General features: G+C 40.7%; 1 protein-coding gene across 1 annotated transcript in view; it reads right to left on the minus strand.

Annotated features, from left to right (window-relative positions):
- Window positions 1-13,092, minus strand: part of dip2bb (DIP2 acetate--CoA ligase B (putative)b) — a 71,371-nt gene that overhangs the window by 30,581 nt on the left and 27,698 nt on the right. The window contains exons 2-6 of the mRNA XM_085353224.1: window positions 7,342-7,413; window positions 5,794-5,937; window positions 1,502-1,627; window positions 1,096-1,422; window positions 545-691 (exon numbers count right to left, since the gene is read on the minus strand). Of these exons, the coding sequence (XP_085209350.1) occupies window positions 545-691; window positions 1,096-1,422; window positions 1,502-1,627; window positions 5,794-5,937; window positions 7,342-7,413 (816 nt within the window). The remainder of the gene's footprint in view (window positions 1-544; window positions 692-1,095; window positions 1,423-1,501; window positions 1,628-5,793; window positions 5,938-7,341; window positions 7,414-13,092) is intronic.

Raw genomic sequence — 13,092 nt, forward strand, 5'->3', positions numbered from 1 at the left:
GACAGAACATTAGAACATTGTTTAAGCGTCTTACCATCACATAGTCTGCTGTTTTTCATGCCGTAACTTTTTAGTAAAAAATTGAATTAACCACAGATACACCATTTTGAGTCAACCGTAACATATGTCCGGACTGAAAAGCAGCAGCGCGGTGGGTGGCGTCAACACAAGGAGAACGGAGTGAGAGCCGGGATAAAGGTTTTTTTTTGGTTTGGGATCACACATGAGGATTCTTTTTGTGCGTGTAGACGTTGCTTTTGTTTCATTTCCTGGTTAAATCACTAAGTACACACAGCAGGGAGAGTCAGAAACACAGAACGCCATGGACATTGTAGATTAAGGAGTTTCCTTACTCTGTATATTACCTCTTCCTATTAGCCGGTCAAAAATAATTTGACAGTGGAAAAAAAGAAAAAAAATCGGGAAGAAAAACAACTTGATTAATAAAAAGGTCACAGCTGGAAGTCAACACTTATTTGAAGAAAGAGAAATCAGATTCTTGCAAAGAGACACAAAATGTTAAAAATGAACTGTTCTCCATTACCATCCGCTGTCTCCATCATGCTCGAGCGGCTCTGTCCCCGGCTCATCCCTCGGACGACAGCGTTGGAGGGCAGGTCCACGCGTGGGCCTCTGGCCGGAGGGGCCACAGCTGTCACATCTGGAGGAGGTGCACTATTCTCTGAGTGGGCTGTAAGGGAAAGCAGTGAGATGTCCACGTGTTTTAATGGGACGAATGTACTGTAGCTATAATTTTAATTTTAAATTTAAAAAATAAAAATAAAACACTCATGCATTAGCAAAAACAAAAGACTATTATTACCTTCACACATGGCAGTGAAAAGCCCTCAGTTTATTTGTATGTGAAACACTACTCACAAGCTAACTATAGCTGGTAGGTTTATGTACTCTGCATTACAGGATTAGGCTATATTAAAGCTAGTTGTGCAGCATTACATAAATTGACCAATCAGATGATCCAAACTTTTTACCTGCTGCTTTTCCTCCAGTTAAATAATTAATAAGTCTACTGTCCTTTGCTTTAACATACACAACGTCTGCACAGAACATTCTCCACACAGGCGCACGTCTCACCAATGCGACTGTGAGCCAGCATGTCCGTCACCGCGGCAGTGCGAGGCTGCTCGTGGGGCTGGTGCTGAGGTTGGTACTGTGGTTGGTGGTGAGGCTTATAAAGAGGCTGGTACTGCGGTTTGTACTGAGGCTGAGGTTGGCTCTGAGGCTGTGGTTTGGCCTCCTGTGAGAGGGTGGAGGAGGCCGAGGAGGAGGTGGAAGAGCCCTGGACGATGTGGTTGGCCCAAGACTCCGGGCTCTGCAGGTTGGGGTTGACCTGAGGCTGGGGAGCAACCACTGACGACTGCCTGCGCACGGCTGTCTCATCTTCGGATCCAGACGAGGAGTCTTAGTGCCACAAAACAAAATGTAAATGTCCATAATTCTTAACTAAAAAGTCCAACTTTAATGCCTTCGCACGTCCTACCTGGTGGTGTGCGTGTTTCAATGGGTGACTGCACGTATGTGGACCTCCGTTTGGTAGGCATGGGGAGCGCCATCTTCTCCTCCTTATGTTTAGCCAAGGCAGCTTGTACTGCCTCAGTATGGATATCTGTATTGACACAAACACATTTAGTTTAGGTAGAGATTAGTTCCAATGGCTTTGGATCTCATTCAGAGCAACAAAACAAAGAAGGCCACAAAGAAAAAAAGCTGTTCACATTCTTTCAACATGACTCAAGAATGTACATTTTGTTTACTACCTCCATTTATGGTCTTTTTCTTCCATTAGTGAGACCTTTTTTTTTTCCTGTTATATGAAAGTTTATTGAACTACTTCAAAGAGTCACTGCTGTGTGAATAACATTTTCATATGTTTGAATGATTTCCATAGGGGATCTCAACCGAGGAGCCGAGCCCCCTAAATGAGATTTCAAGGCACAGTAACTAACTTTAGGAGTCCCACGATAAAGAGAAAAAGAAGAAGAGAAAAATCTAGCAAGCTTGCAAAATAATGATGAAAAACATTACTTTGCTTTAGCTGGTGACAGCATTTTTTTGAGAGCAGGAGTGCAGTGTTATGTCTATAAGTCATGTTTAAAACTTGAAGAACGGTGACAGGTGAGAAGCCTGAAGAAATCCTTACAGGAAGACAGCGTTTTCCCAATGAAACGGCACACAGAGAGGAGAGAGCCAAGCCGTGTATTAGCCCACTCACATGCCTACACGCGCAAATGCACACAGTAATGAATGCCGAGATACTTTCACTTGATGACACCCACAGGCGCATTAAAAGGCACCGCGTAAACAGACGCACGCTCAGAACACGTAACAGAACACGCGCCACAAAAGACGACTTAGGGAATTTTCACATCTATCGACTGGAGGGCATCATTTTTGTTGAAACATCAACAGATTTAAATAAATCACAGAGCACAGCTCATTTCACAGCAGCAGTGGGGACCATAATTACATAACTGTCATTCTGCTTAACAGATTGTTCTCAGCTAAATCATTCGCTCTCATAATGTGCTGTTGCGCATCCTCGCACCGGAGCGTCAGGAGAGACGACTCCTTGCACATGTCCGGGAGGATGAGGGCGGTTTCCACGGTGATGGGCACAGTGGGGTGCGTGGCAGCTTGCGGTGAGTTTTACTCCAGTTCCAATCAATACTGACATGTGGGCAGCTGAGGACCTTTACTTATGTCTTTGATGCATGCCCGTTTTATTTATCTTCTTAATCTGAATCTAAAATGGTGTACATAAAACATAAAACATAAAGTGTAATCATAGCGAGAGCAGCTCCAGAAAGCAGTCAGCGGTGTATTCGAGTGAACTCCGTAGTGACAGGCTGTGTAAGAGGTGTAATAACTGCAGGAAGCCAGAGGCAATTAAATTGTTCTGCAGTCTGTTAAAATTATAACCACCTTATTTTTTCTGTTCCTCACTGCTGCAGTTTCTACTATTCTTACATTATTTTAGGCTGTAACACTTCTAATTAGAAATCTCTGACCTGCCATTTTCTAACAACATGACTCAAGGTCATCAAGTTCATTTTTTCTGTCGAGTAGGATCACAACTTTGGTTCTGATAGAAACTCCTCATCGGTTTTTGGATGAACTGCCATTATAAGCCTACTATAGTAATCCTTTGTTCCCCAGAGGGGTACACCTCCTGACTTTAGTGATCTTCTTTTTTTCCTCATGCCACCATCAGAAACACATTTGCATTTTTATTTTATTTTTTATGTAAAATGTGTCAGTACATGCTGCCAGCCTTTATCACGAGATATCCATGTGCCTCAGGGTGAAATGTGACACTTTTGATGATTTTTTTCATTAGTGCAAAATTACAACAAAGTACCTCAAAACTGATGGGCTCAGCTTTAGCTTCTGTTTTACTGCACATTAGCAAAACGTGTGCAAGCTAATTAACGTGCTAACATCAGTTATTAGCATTGCCGTTGTACATGGCAAGACTAGCATTCAGCTTCAGCATACACCCCCATAAACTTACTACCACAACTCTTCTTCCCCTCACCTACAGCCGGCTGTGGCAGATTCCCTTTTAACAGGAAGAAACCTCCAGCAGGTTTCTTCCTGTTAAAAGGGAGTTTTTCCTTCCCACTGTCACCAAATGCCTGCTCATAGAGGGTCATTATTGTTGGGGTTTTCTCTCCATTATTGTAGGGTTGCTACTATACAGTATAAAGTGCTTGAGGCAACTGCTGTTGTGATTTGGTGCTATATAAATAAAACTGAATTGAATGGAATCACCACAGCTTCAGACTTAGTCGTGTAGCCTAAAATTTGCAAAAGGGAACAAGATCAGGAACAGAAATATTGTTTTATACATTCTGTGCTGAAACGGTTTTTGTTGATTTTCTCCAAACCTCAGAGTTAAATATGCACTATGTGGACACAGTATTGGGCCAAACAATGCCTTAATCTTGGAATTCAGGTGTATAAAACCAAAGAAACCTAGCCACACAGCCTGCCTCTAAAAACATTTCTGAAAGAATGGGTCCTCTTAGATTTTAGTTGAATAAACATAATTGTGAAAACATCAATGTGTGTGGTGTTGTATTTCCTCAGTGCATCAATATATTTGCATATTCTGTATTTTCCAGCATGTAAAGGAACTTCTTGTCCACTGTGACACTCCTTTTTGTTCTCATCCTGCAATATAAACTTAGTTGAGGAATACCATCTGCCATTCAGCTTGGTTTTATTTTACATTTTCTCATCTCTCAATTTAACCACTTTTGCAGTATTTGCAATTCTTTATACCAGAATTCATTTCATATGTCGGAGACTTTCGAGACTACGAAAACATTGTGGAACGAAGCACAACAATTCTGGGAGCAATTTTCATTCCACTATGGAATCCAAATTAAGGGTTTTGAACCACAGAAGTGACTGTGACATAGACAATAACACAGATAAATGCATGTGTCTCAAATCTAAATTCACTGCCCACTACACTGTAAACTACTGATTGTCTTATAAAAGAGCAGTAACTGAATACACAAGGGAGCTTTATTGCCAAGTTTCACTCACAGTAAGTATAACAATCATAGCCTGACCAACATAACAACAACCTATTTTGAAGCCAGGACACAAATATAGCTTTTGGGGACTTTCAATATTTAAATTCTTATCTATCGTGCAATGCCATCAGCGAAACATCAAAACAAAGATTTATTTCCTAACACAGACCTGTTATCACAATTTCAATTTAGCCTCTACTGAGTTTTTTTAAGCTCTAATCTTTCTGAATCCTCCAACCAGATTAAACAAAATTAATGTATGTTGCCCCTGCCAGTAAGATTTTCTGTAAAGCTGAAACATTTTTAGACAACTCTCCACTAAACTCCAGTCTGACAGACAGACTTTAGATTAGTCAGCCTGGCATTTAGCATGCTGCACAGGCTGAGAGGCTTTTTAAGAAAAGAACCAGCAGGGTGTGGGTCAGCCCACAGGGAGATGCTTTTAGAGCCCGACTCTCAGTCAACAAACACTAGTTGTGTCCTGCACACGTGCTTTGTGCTTCTCTTGTCTCATCTTCACGTGAAAAGGAAACAACCATCTCTGAATCAAGGAGGGGGCCAAAGGGTACATCTTCAACACGTAACAATGCTGAGATCGCAGACATTCACTACTCTCTGAATGGTACTCGTGACTATTGATCATCAGTCTTAACAAACTTACACAGTAATGATCATGAAACTGGCTGCACAGCCCCACTGTTAGTCAGTGGTGTTGGTTTTGATCATTAAGTAAATATAGTGTTTATGAGGCTGAGGAAATCTGCAGTAAGCTGCAGAAGATGTCACATGGATGAGTGACGAAACATTTCTCCCACTGAAAACACAGCGGCTGAACAGAATCAACTTTCTCGGATCTTTACCACTTATATAGGATTTTTTTGTAAAAAAAAAAAAAAAAAATCTGTATTCCCCTGCTCTCCTCACAACCTTCTCATACATAGCCAGCCACTGACATCACTCTTCTGCCTGAGAAGGGGGTCCTCACTAAGGGGGCTTCCCAGCTGCGGCAAAGCACTGCTGTCTGCCTCGCTCTCACACACACACACGTTCCCCACAGCTCTTTAATTTGTCCCTTTGAAACAGCCCAGGATCTGAGCTTAAAAACAGACTGTTGTCGGATCGTTTCAGCTCTGAAAACTGTGCTGTAGTGTGCTGTACCGCTGGTGTGACCGTGGTGGGACAACCAAAGTGGGATGAAGAACATTTTGGCGCTGGACTTCTTGCTCACCTGATCTGTAGCGGTCATCCCGGGTTCCTCCACTGCGATGCGTTCTGCGAGTGCGTCGCTCACGATACCGGGATGAGCTGGAGGGTGGAGGTGCATGGCTCGAGGAACTAGGAGCAGGAGGCTGTACATTTTGAGGAGGTGGTGCTGTAAAATAAACACAAAATACATGCATTGTTACAAAACAATCAAAAACTGCTTTACATACTCATTTCTGCAAACACTTTGATTTAATAGGCAGAAGACTTTCCTGTAACAGGCCTTGGGTATCTGCTGAACTTTTAACTGTTTCTGTTAAACACTATCTGTTTAACTGTGCTATTGTAGAGCTGGAGCTTGCTTTGGATCCTATATATTTCTCAGTCACCTAAAAGCACCTCTAGCTTTGTTCACTCTGGCTGTGATGTTTTTATGGGCTCTGTTGTGGCTGCTCACCAGGCTACCAAGGTACATGAATTCTTAGCAACGGGGTGGCTAGAGGAGGAGGTAGAGCAGGTCATCATCTACTAATCAGAAAGTTGGTGGTTTGTAGTCTTGGACAAAGTATTCAAAGTATTCTTGGACAAGATACTGGAATCTGAGTTGCTCCCAAATATGTGTTGTTCATCAGAGTGTGAACAGAAGCAGTGAATAAATGAAACGGTGTATAAAGCACATTGAATGTTCACCTGGAGTGGGAAAGCACTGTATAGGAATCAGACCATTTAATATTCTTCAGAACCTCAGTGATGATAGTAATGATATTAATGAGCATCACAACAAAGACTGGATAGTTTTCTCTGTTTTAGGAAAACCTCAAATGCCACTTTAGCCTTTTTACCATGAAACCATGTTGCTGTCATATGTGCACAGTGTGGCTGTGCATTAAGCACACCATGTATACTTGTCATGTCAATTGGTCTCTGCTATCGCTATTATTACAGATGGCCGCTCCTCTGTGAGTCTGGTTCTGTCAGAGGTTTTTCCTATTAAAAGGGGGTCCTTCCTTCCCACTGTTGCCAAGTGCTTACTCTGAGGATTGTTGCGGTTTTCTCTATAATATTGTAATATAAAGCGTTTTGAAGTGACTTTTGCTGTGATTTGGCGCCATATATTTGAAATCAAATTGAACTGAACTGAATGTAAATTTCAAATGACATGAAAAATATTAAAATTGATTTTTTTTGTGTGTGTTTGAAGCTACATTTATTTTTTTTAGGTGGGCTTTTTGGACGTTGTTTTAAGGACATGGATTGTCATATTCCAACTGAGAGAATCAGCTCGTGTTTGTCTGCTTTGTAGATCTGCTGTTCCAAGTCTGTTTTTTTTGTTTTTTAATTTCATTTTTGTAACATAATAAATAAAAAGCTACTAAAAAAAGCTATGGGTGTGAAATGATTCTATTTTTAAATATAGTTTTTTAATTTAAGTCAAGAACAGATTCTTTGCCACGGCAAAAAGACAAAGAAAATATTGTTTTGAGTATGCCTAAGCAAGACAGGAAAACAGCAAAGACACGAGGGATGCACATCTATGCTTAGCCCGATCAAAAAAGGGATTATGAACACTTACGTGGAGTGTGGATTATGTAGGGAGCCAGAAGTTTTGCCCTTTTCTTCTCATAGCCCTTCTGTGTGATGTCACCTGTAGAAAAAATAAAATAAAATAAAACTCTGTATTGCTTCTGAAAAAATGAGCATAAGATATGCCACCATAAAAATAACAAAACATCTCAAACTCTGATTGTTTTATTTGATGGAATTCAAATATACACCAGTTAGACTGTCAAAGGTGCTCATTTGAACCCTGAACTTTAATAAAAAATGTTATGATGGTAGTGTTTTCACATTTCTCTTTGCCATTACAACAATATCAGCATTATTAATATCACTTTTTCCCTCTCATTAACCCTGCTTCAGCAGAGCAGATCGTAGAAAGACTGTCATAAGGACCAAGCAACAGTTACTCAAGTGTTATCGCAGATCGATGGTAGAATAAACAGCTTCAGCATGATCAGCTTTCTATCTGTGAATGGAGTCAGCGAACACCTGTTCCAACCCACTGTGATAGAAAAAGCAGGAAGCAGCAGGGAAAAAAAGAAAAAAAATGATAAAGAAGATGATGAAAACACAGTTGGACCCACACAGTGTTGCAGTAATCTCTGGAGATGACTGCAGGCGTCAAACATGTGGCTCGATTCCAGCCTCAAAGAAGAGAAAAACAAAACAGGACTAAATCTGGAAACGTACGGAAGCGTGGGCAAGAGATGGGATGATTCAGAGACACCGACAGAAAAGACAGAAGTGTGAAAACTGAGGACAAGAAAGGGAAAAACGGAAATGCAGAGAAGATAAAGCGATGAAGTCAGAAAAAGCTTATGAAGATGAGAATGATGCTGCAAAGGACAGAAGAGGAGGAATCCTGAGCCACGGGTTTGACTTGATCGTATTCAAGTGATAGGTAAGCAGTGTCCTTTCGACACCATCTTCCATCCCTCCTGCCAACAGCCCATCTGCAGCTTCCTCCACCCCACCAGACCCAACACAGCCTGACTGAGCTCTCGGCTGGCCCCGAAGCGATACAGAAACTCTGCCAAACTCTTCTGTGGGCAAAGCTGTCAGGTTTTGAGTTACTAAAAATCCATCTGGAGAGCCCGTACACACTCTTACAGTAATTGTGTTGATCAGCAATGATTCATTCAGTATGTTCACCAGTAGCTGCCCTGGCTGCATTTTAAACTTCATCTCCACATGTCTCTGAAACAACCTGTTATCCTTTTACAGTGCCTGAAAATGTCTGTACGAAGGGGAGATAGCTTTATATCAACTACAAGTATTGGCCGGTCTGATGGAGGACCCTGATGTTTGTGAATCAGCCACTCAGTAGCATAATGCCCTGTGGGCCTCAGTTTTAATCTGTGATTACAATTTAGGATTCTGAGATGCAAAGAAAAATACAAATCTTTCTGGCACTGATTTTTATTCTCTGCCCAGTTACAGCACAGAGGACAACAGAGAGGAGATGAGGATTTTCTGATGTGGTTCCAACAAACCACAAAGTTAAAAGCACTAACGTGAAGTGAGCATCTTGTTACAAAGACAAAGGGTGGAATATAAAGCAGCAAGTGAAGTGTCACTTTTTGAAGTCGGTGTGTTAAAAGCAAAGCAGCATAAAATTGGAACAAAATCATGATGGTTACACGAATCCCCAAAACAGAAGGCCTTCCAGCGCAAACCAAAACAGAAAGAGGTTCAAGGTCACAAATTTGTATGAATTCTTTACAGGAGATGTGCAAAGAAGTTTGCACTGTGAACATGTTATTATTAAATCAACATGAAATGCATATGATTTACAACACATGCAGTCAAGACATCATCCAAGTTCGCTCTGAGTAACTTTGAATCTACTTAGAAAACCGCTCAGAGAAATAGCTGATGATTTGTATCCGCAATTATATGCAAACTTCATCTTTAGATGTCGGTTATGACTAAACAGTCCAGAAAAAAAAATACACCAATACCTTTGAAACTGTAGTTTGCTTAAACTTTAGTTATTCTTATTTTGTAAAGAGTGAGAATGTATGGCCTCACATGTTAGGCTAAAGGTGTTTTTAACTGTGGTGGATATTCAAGCTGGGCCTCTGTTTCCTGCTTTATGATTGTTGGAATTTTTGGATTTGTTGTTATGAAAGGATGAAAACAATAAGAATCACATTTTGCGTAATTGACATTACAGATGATACAAAGATCCTCCGCTTATATTTAATAACTGACTAATCTGCTTGGTCTTAAACAGAACCTCTAACACAACTCTTAAGCAGAAGAGACAGAAAAGCTTAGGCAACCTACAACACAGCCATATAAATTGCCACACTGCTGACATCACTGTGGATAGGACGGCAACAGTGAAAGTGCTCCTGTTTGGAGGATATTGCCTGAGAGACCACTCCAACACAATATCTGCTCGGCGACTGAGGGCCCTTTTTTTCTGAAAATGGAAGAAAAGCAAACACTTCCATAAGTAATGCATGAACAGTACAGTTGGCCACGCTCAGTGACACAATTTATTTTTAGCTTATGTGAACAGGCAGTTTCACTGCAGATAGGCAGAGAGGGAGATGGAGTCAGTGAAGGGGGAGGGGCTTGTGTGGCATTAAATGAATCTCAAAGTAATCACTGTTCCATCTGGATGATTTGAAAGTCATCTGTGTTTTTACGGCTGCGTCATCACATTTGGTCTCCAGCAGTTGAAGCTGAAGGGTTAAACTGATGTGAAAGCATTGCATGCGATCAGTGAACTACAGGTGATTAGAGCCCTGCATGAAAATATGTATGTGTGCTCCCTTATATTTTTTTTTCCATCAATTATTCCTAAAATGTGACTATAAAAAAAAAAAACTATTATAATTACCAACATCTTTTTTTTTGTACTTTTCCAAAAAGCTATTTTGAGTGAGGTTTTCCATGGGATTGGAAACACTTCAACGCTTGCAGCTTGTAGCGGTGCCTCGCCCTGTGAATAAAGGGCACAGGAAAAACAAAAAAAACTGATATGGTAAGTTCGTAGAAGAAGGATCAGTTAGTGTGACGCGCCTCAATTTTTCACATCATCATAGAAAAAAAAAAATCAAAGTGCAATATGCTAGAAATGGCTCCAGAAGCATTTATAAAGACTTTGGGGTTTTCTCAGTTCATGATAACTAGCACAACAACTCAAACCACCTTTAGTAGATGGTGTGTTTTATGGATGCCCATAAATCCTATTAAAACCTATTAAAATTTGGAGTTAAAGTTCCAAAGTTTATGCTCTCCTTTACATGTTCCAATGCCGTCCAGTGGGCTGGATTGGAGATCTTTAATGGGCCCATTCTGGCCCCTGGGTTTTATGTTTAACATCCCTAGTCTAGCGATAGAGGAACTCTCCATAGTGTCGGGCATCATACAAAGTTTACACTATGAACACAGCCCAGAAGTGGTGAAAAAAAAATCCACGGGAACGGCAGAGCACCTGCAGATAACTCCACACCGCAACTTAATCTTTGTTAAAGTGTCCAGTGTGAGACAAAAATTGACTGTTCGGTAACACAGATGAGATAAAAATGTAATTTTCTGATAAAAGTTATAAATGTTGTGTTTGGAGGACAAAACAAGTTATGTGGACAGGCCATCAAGATTTGGGACTTGGACAGATTAGGTCTGAATTTCATTGAGAAATTTTGCAGGAGCGTGTCTGAGCAGCAGTCCATGACCATGGACCTCGGTCGTGTTGTGCAAGCAGAATGAGTCAAAGCACACAGGTACATCCACAATGATATTGTTAAAAAATAAATAAAACTAATGTTTTGCAATGGCCAAGGTAAAATCCTGTTTTTCTGACATTCTGTTCAATAACAACAACCCTGAAACATTTATGAGCTGAAATGGTTTTGTTGGGAGATTTTTTCCTCCTCACCATTGTGCAAGTCTCATAAGTAAAGGTCGTCACTGTTTGACTCTTTCCCGCAAAAATACGACGTTTAACAACCTCCCCGTACCCTTAATGACAAAGTTCGGTCCCCTAAATGTATATCACCACCATATTTCAGGCCTGCTTCTCGAGCAAGCAGGCCTGAAATATGACAGAAAGTGCTCACTCCAGAAAAAAGAAAAGAAACAAGGGTTACCCCTAGCAGGCATCCAAGGTGGAGCAAATTAAGGAGGGTCTATATTCAAGAATTCCCATACTTTACCAACACTTTTCAGTAAAGACATGAGGCACTACTGTTTTAGTCAGACTGCGTATTTGTGGGTAAATATAATGACATTGTAATTTCACATAAAAAACATTGAAATCCCATTTAATTAGAGGGGAATTACACCCTTAGTTGCAAACCGTATTATAAAATGTTACCAGAAAAAGAGTTAAAAAGATGTATTATTTAGCCCAGCTTATATTATAAAGACAAACATGTCTACACACACTATATGCAAACAGTCAAAGAAATCTGCTCGAGGCAAATCACAGCCCTGCTGAGGTGATGAGGGCCTCACTCGTTAACCCACTTTCTCAGAGTGGCCCAGTCACGTCTGTCCTATTGGTGGAGAGGTCACCATGCGACTATTTCAGTGTTACAGTCAGGTTTCACACGAGGCTGCCGCCACTCTGCTCTCCTGTCTTTGTTTGACAGTTGCATCAGTAAAGGAAACCCGTGCGTGCACCTCAGAGCGTACGTTTTCACTTTCCACGACGTGAAGGGGAGAAACATCAAAGCAGTGCCTTGTCTAAGCCCTCCACACTCTCACACTTTCTAGCTTCAGATTATTTGAATTGCAGCAGGCCTGCACTCTCCTTCCTCCCCACAGGCACTCAGTCTGAATAGTAATTAGCTACTGCCCTCTATTTTCTTTCCCTGCTTCTTTCTCTCCCTCATCACATTATCATTCGAATACTTGGTCTCCAAAAAGAAAAAAAAAGAAACAAACAACTTAAAGTCGTGTTAACACCTGCTTTGTGAAAATTATATAAACACTTGGCAAAATATTACAGAGGAAACGTGGATTTCCTGCCGTTTTCTCTCATCTTACAAGAGCGAATAAGCCTGATGATAATGTGTCTACTATAATCACACAATAGCAAACTCCAAGGAGGATCCTCCATACGGAATAAAACAAGTTTGTCAGTGAAGTATTCGAATTTACCCAGAGTAACTGACATATGGCCCTTCCTCTTTGGCTCTGGAGCTCCTCTGCATTTGCTGACTGAGTTCAAGGGAACATGTATAAGATTGAACTGAAACCTGGTGGTGACATTTCAGCATTTTGTCCACACATTAATAATATATTAAGGGGACAAAATATTAAGAACACTTAATATTGTGTTGCTTTTAGACAACAAGAAAACTGAATGTGTATTCTAGAAGACACACACACCCACACTGGGATAATATAGCTAGATAAAAAAAATGTATGTTGTCTGTTTCTCTGTGTGAGCCATGTGACAGACGGGCGACCTGGTACAGGGTGCAGCCTGTAGATAAATATGTACATCCAAATACTTTTGTCTATATGGAACATAAATGTAGATCCTAGCAAATGGTTCATGTCCTTTGTATGATGCATGCTTTCTGTACTGAACAATCAGTCCAGACTGCTTGAGAATACAAGACCATGCAAGTGTGAATGACACTTCGGGTGCTACTGACAAAACTTGGAGCTTTTTGTTTCTTCTGTGACTTCCATATTGTTCGCCTTTCTTCAGCGTCGATGATCTTATTCTACACTGTCTGACATATCACACTTTTACACTGCTTTTTTTTTAATGATCATTTCCCCAATTCAAGGTGTC

The sequence above is a fragment of the Diplotaxodon limnothrissa genome, linkage group LG5 (genome assembly GCF_057381915.1).
Source record: "Diplotaxodon limnothrissa isolate DT_005_m linkage group LG5, D_limnothrissa_male_GT1.1, whole genome shotgun sequence".
NCBI lineage: Eukaryota > Metazoa > Chordata > Actinopteri > Cichliformes > Cichlidae > Diplotaxodon > Diplotaxodon limnothrissa.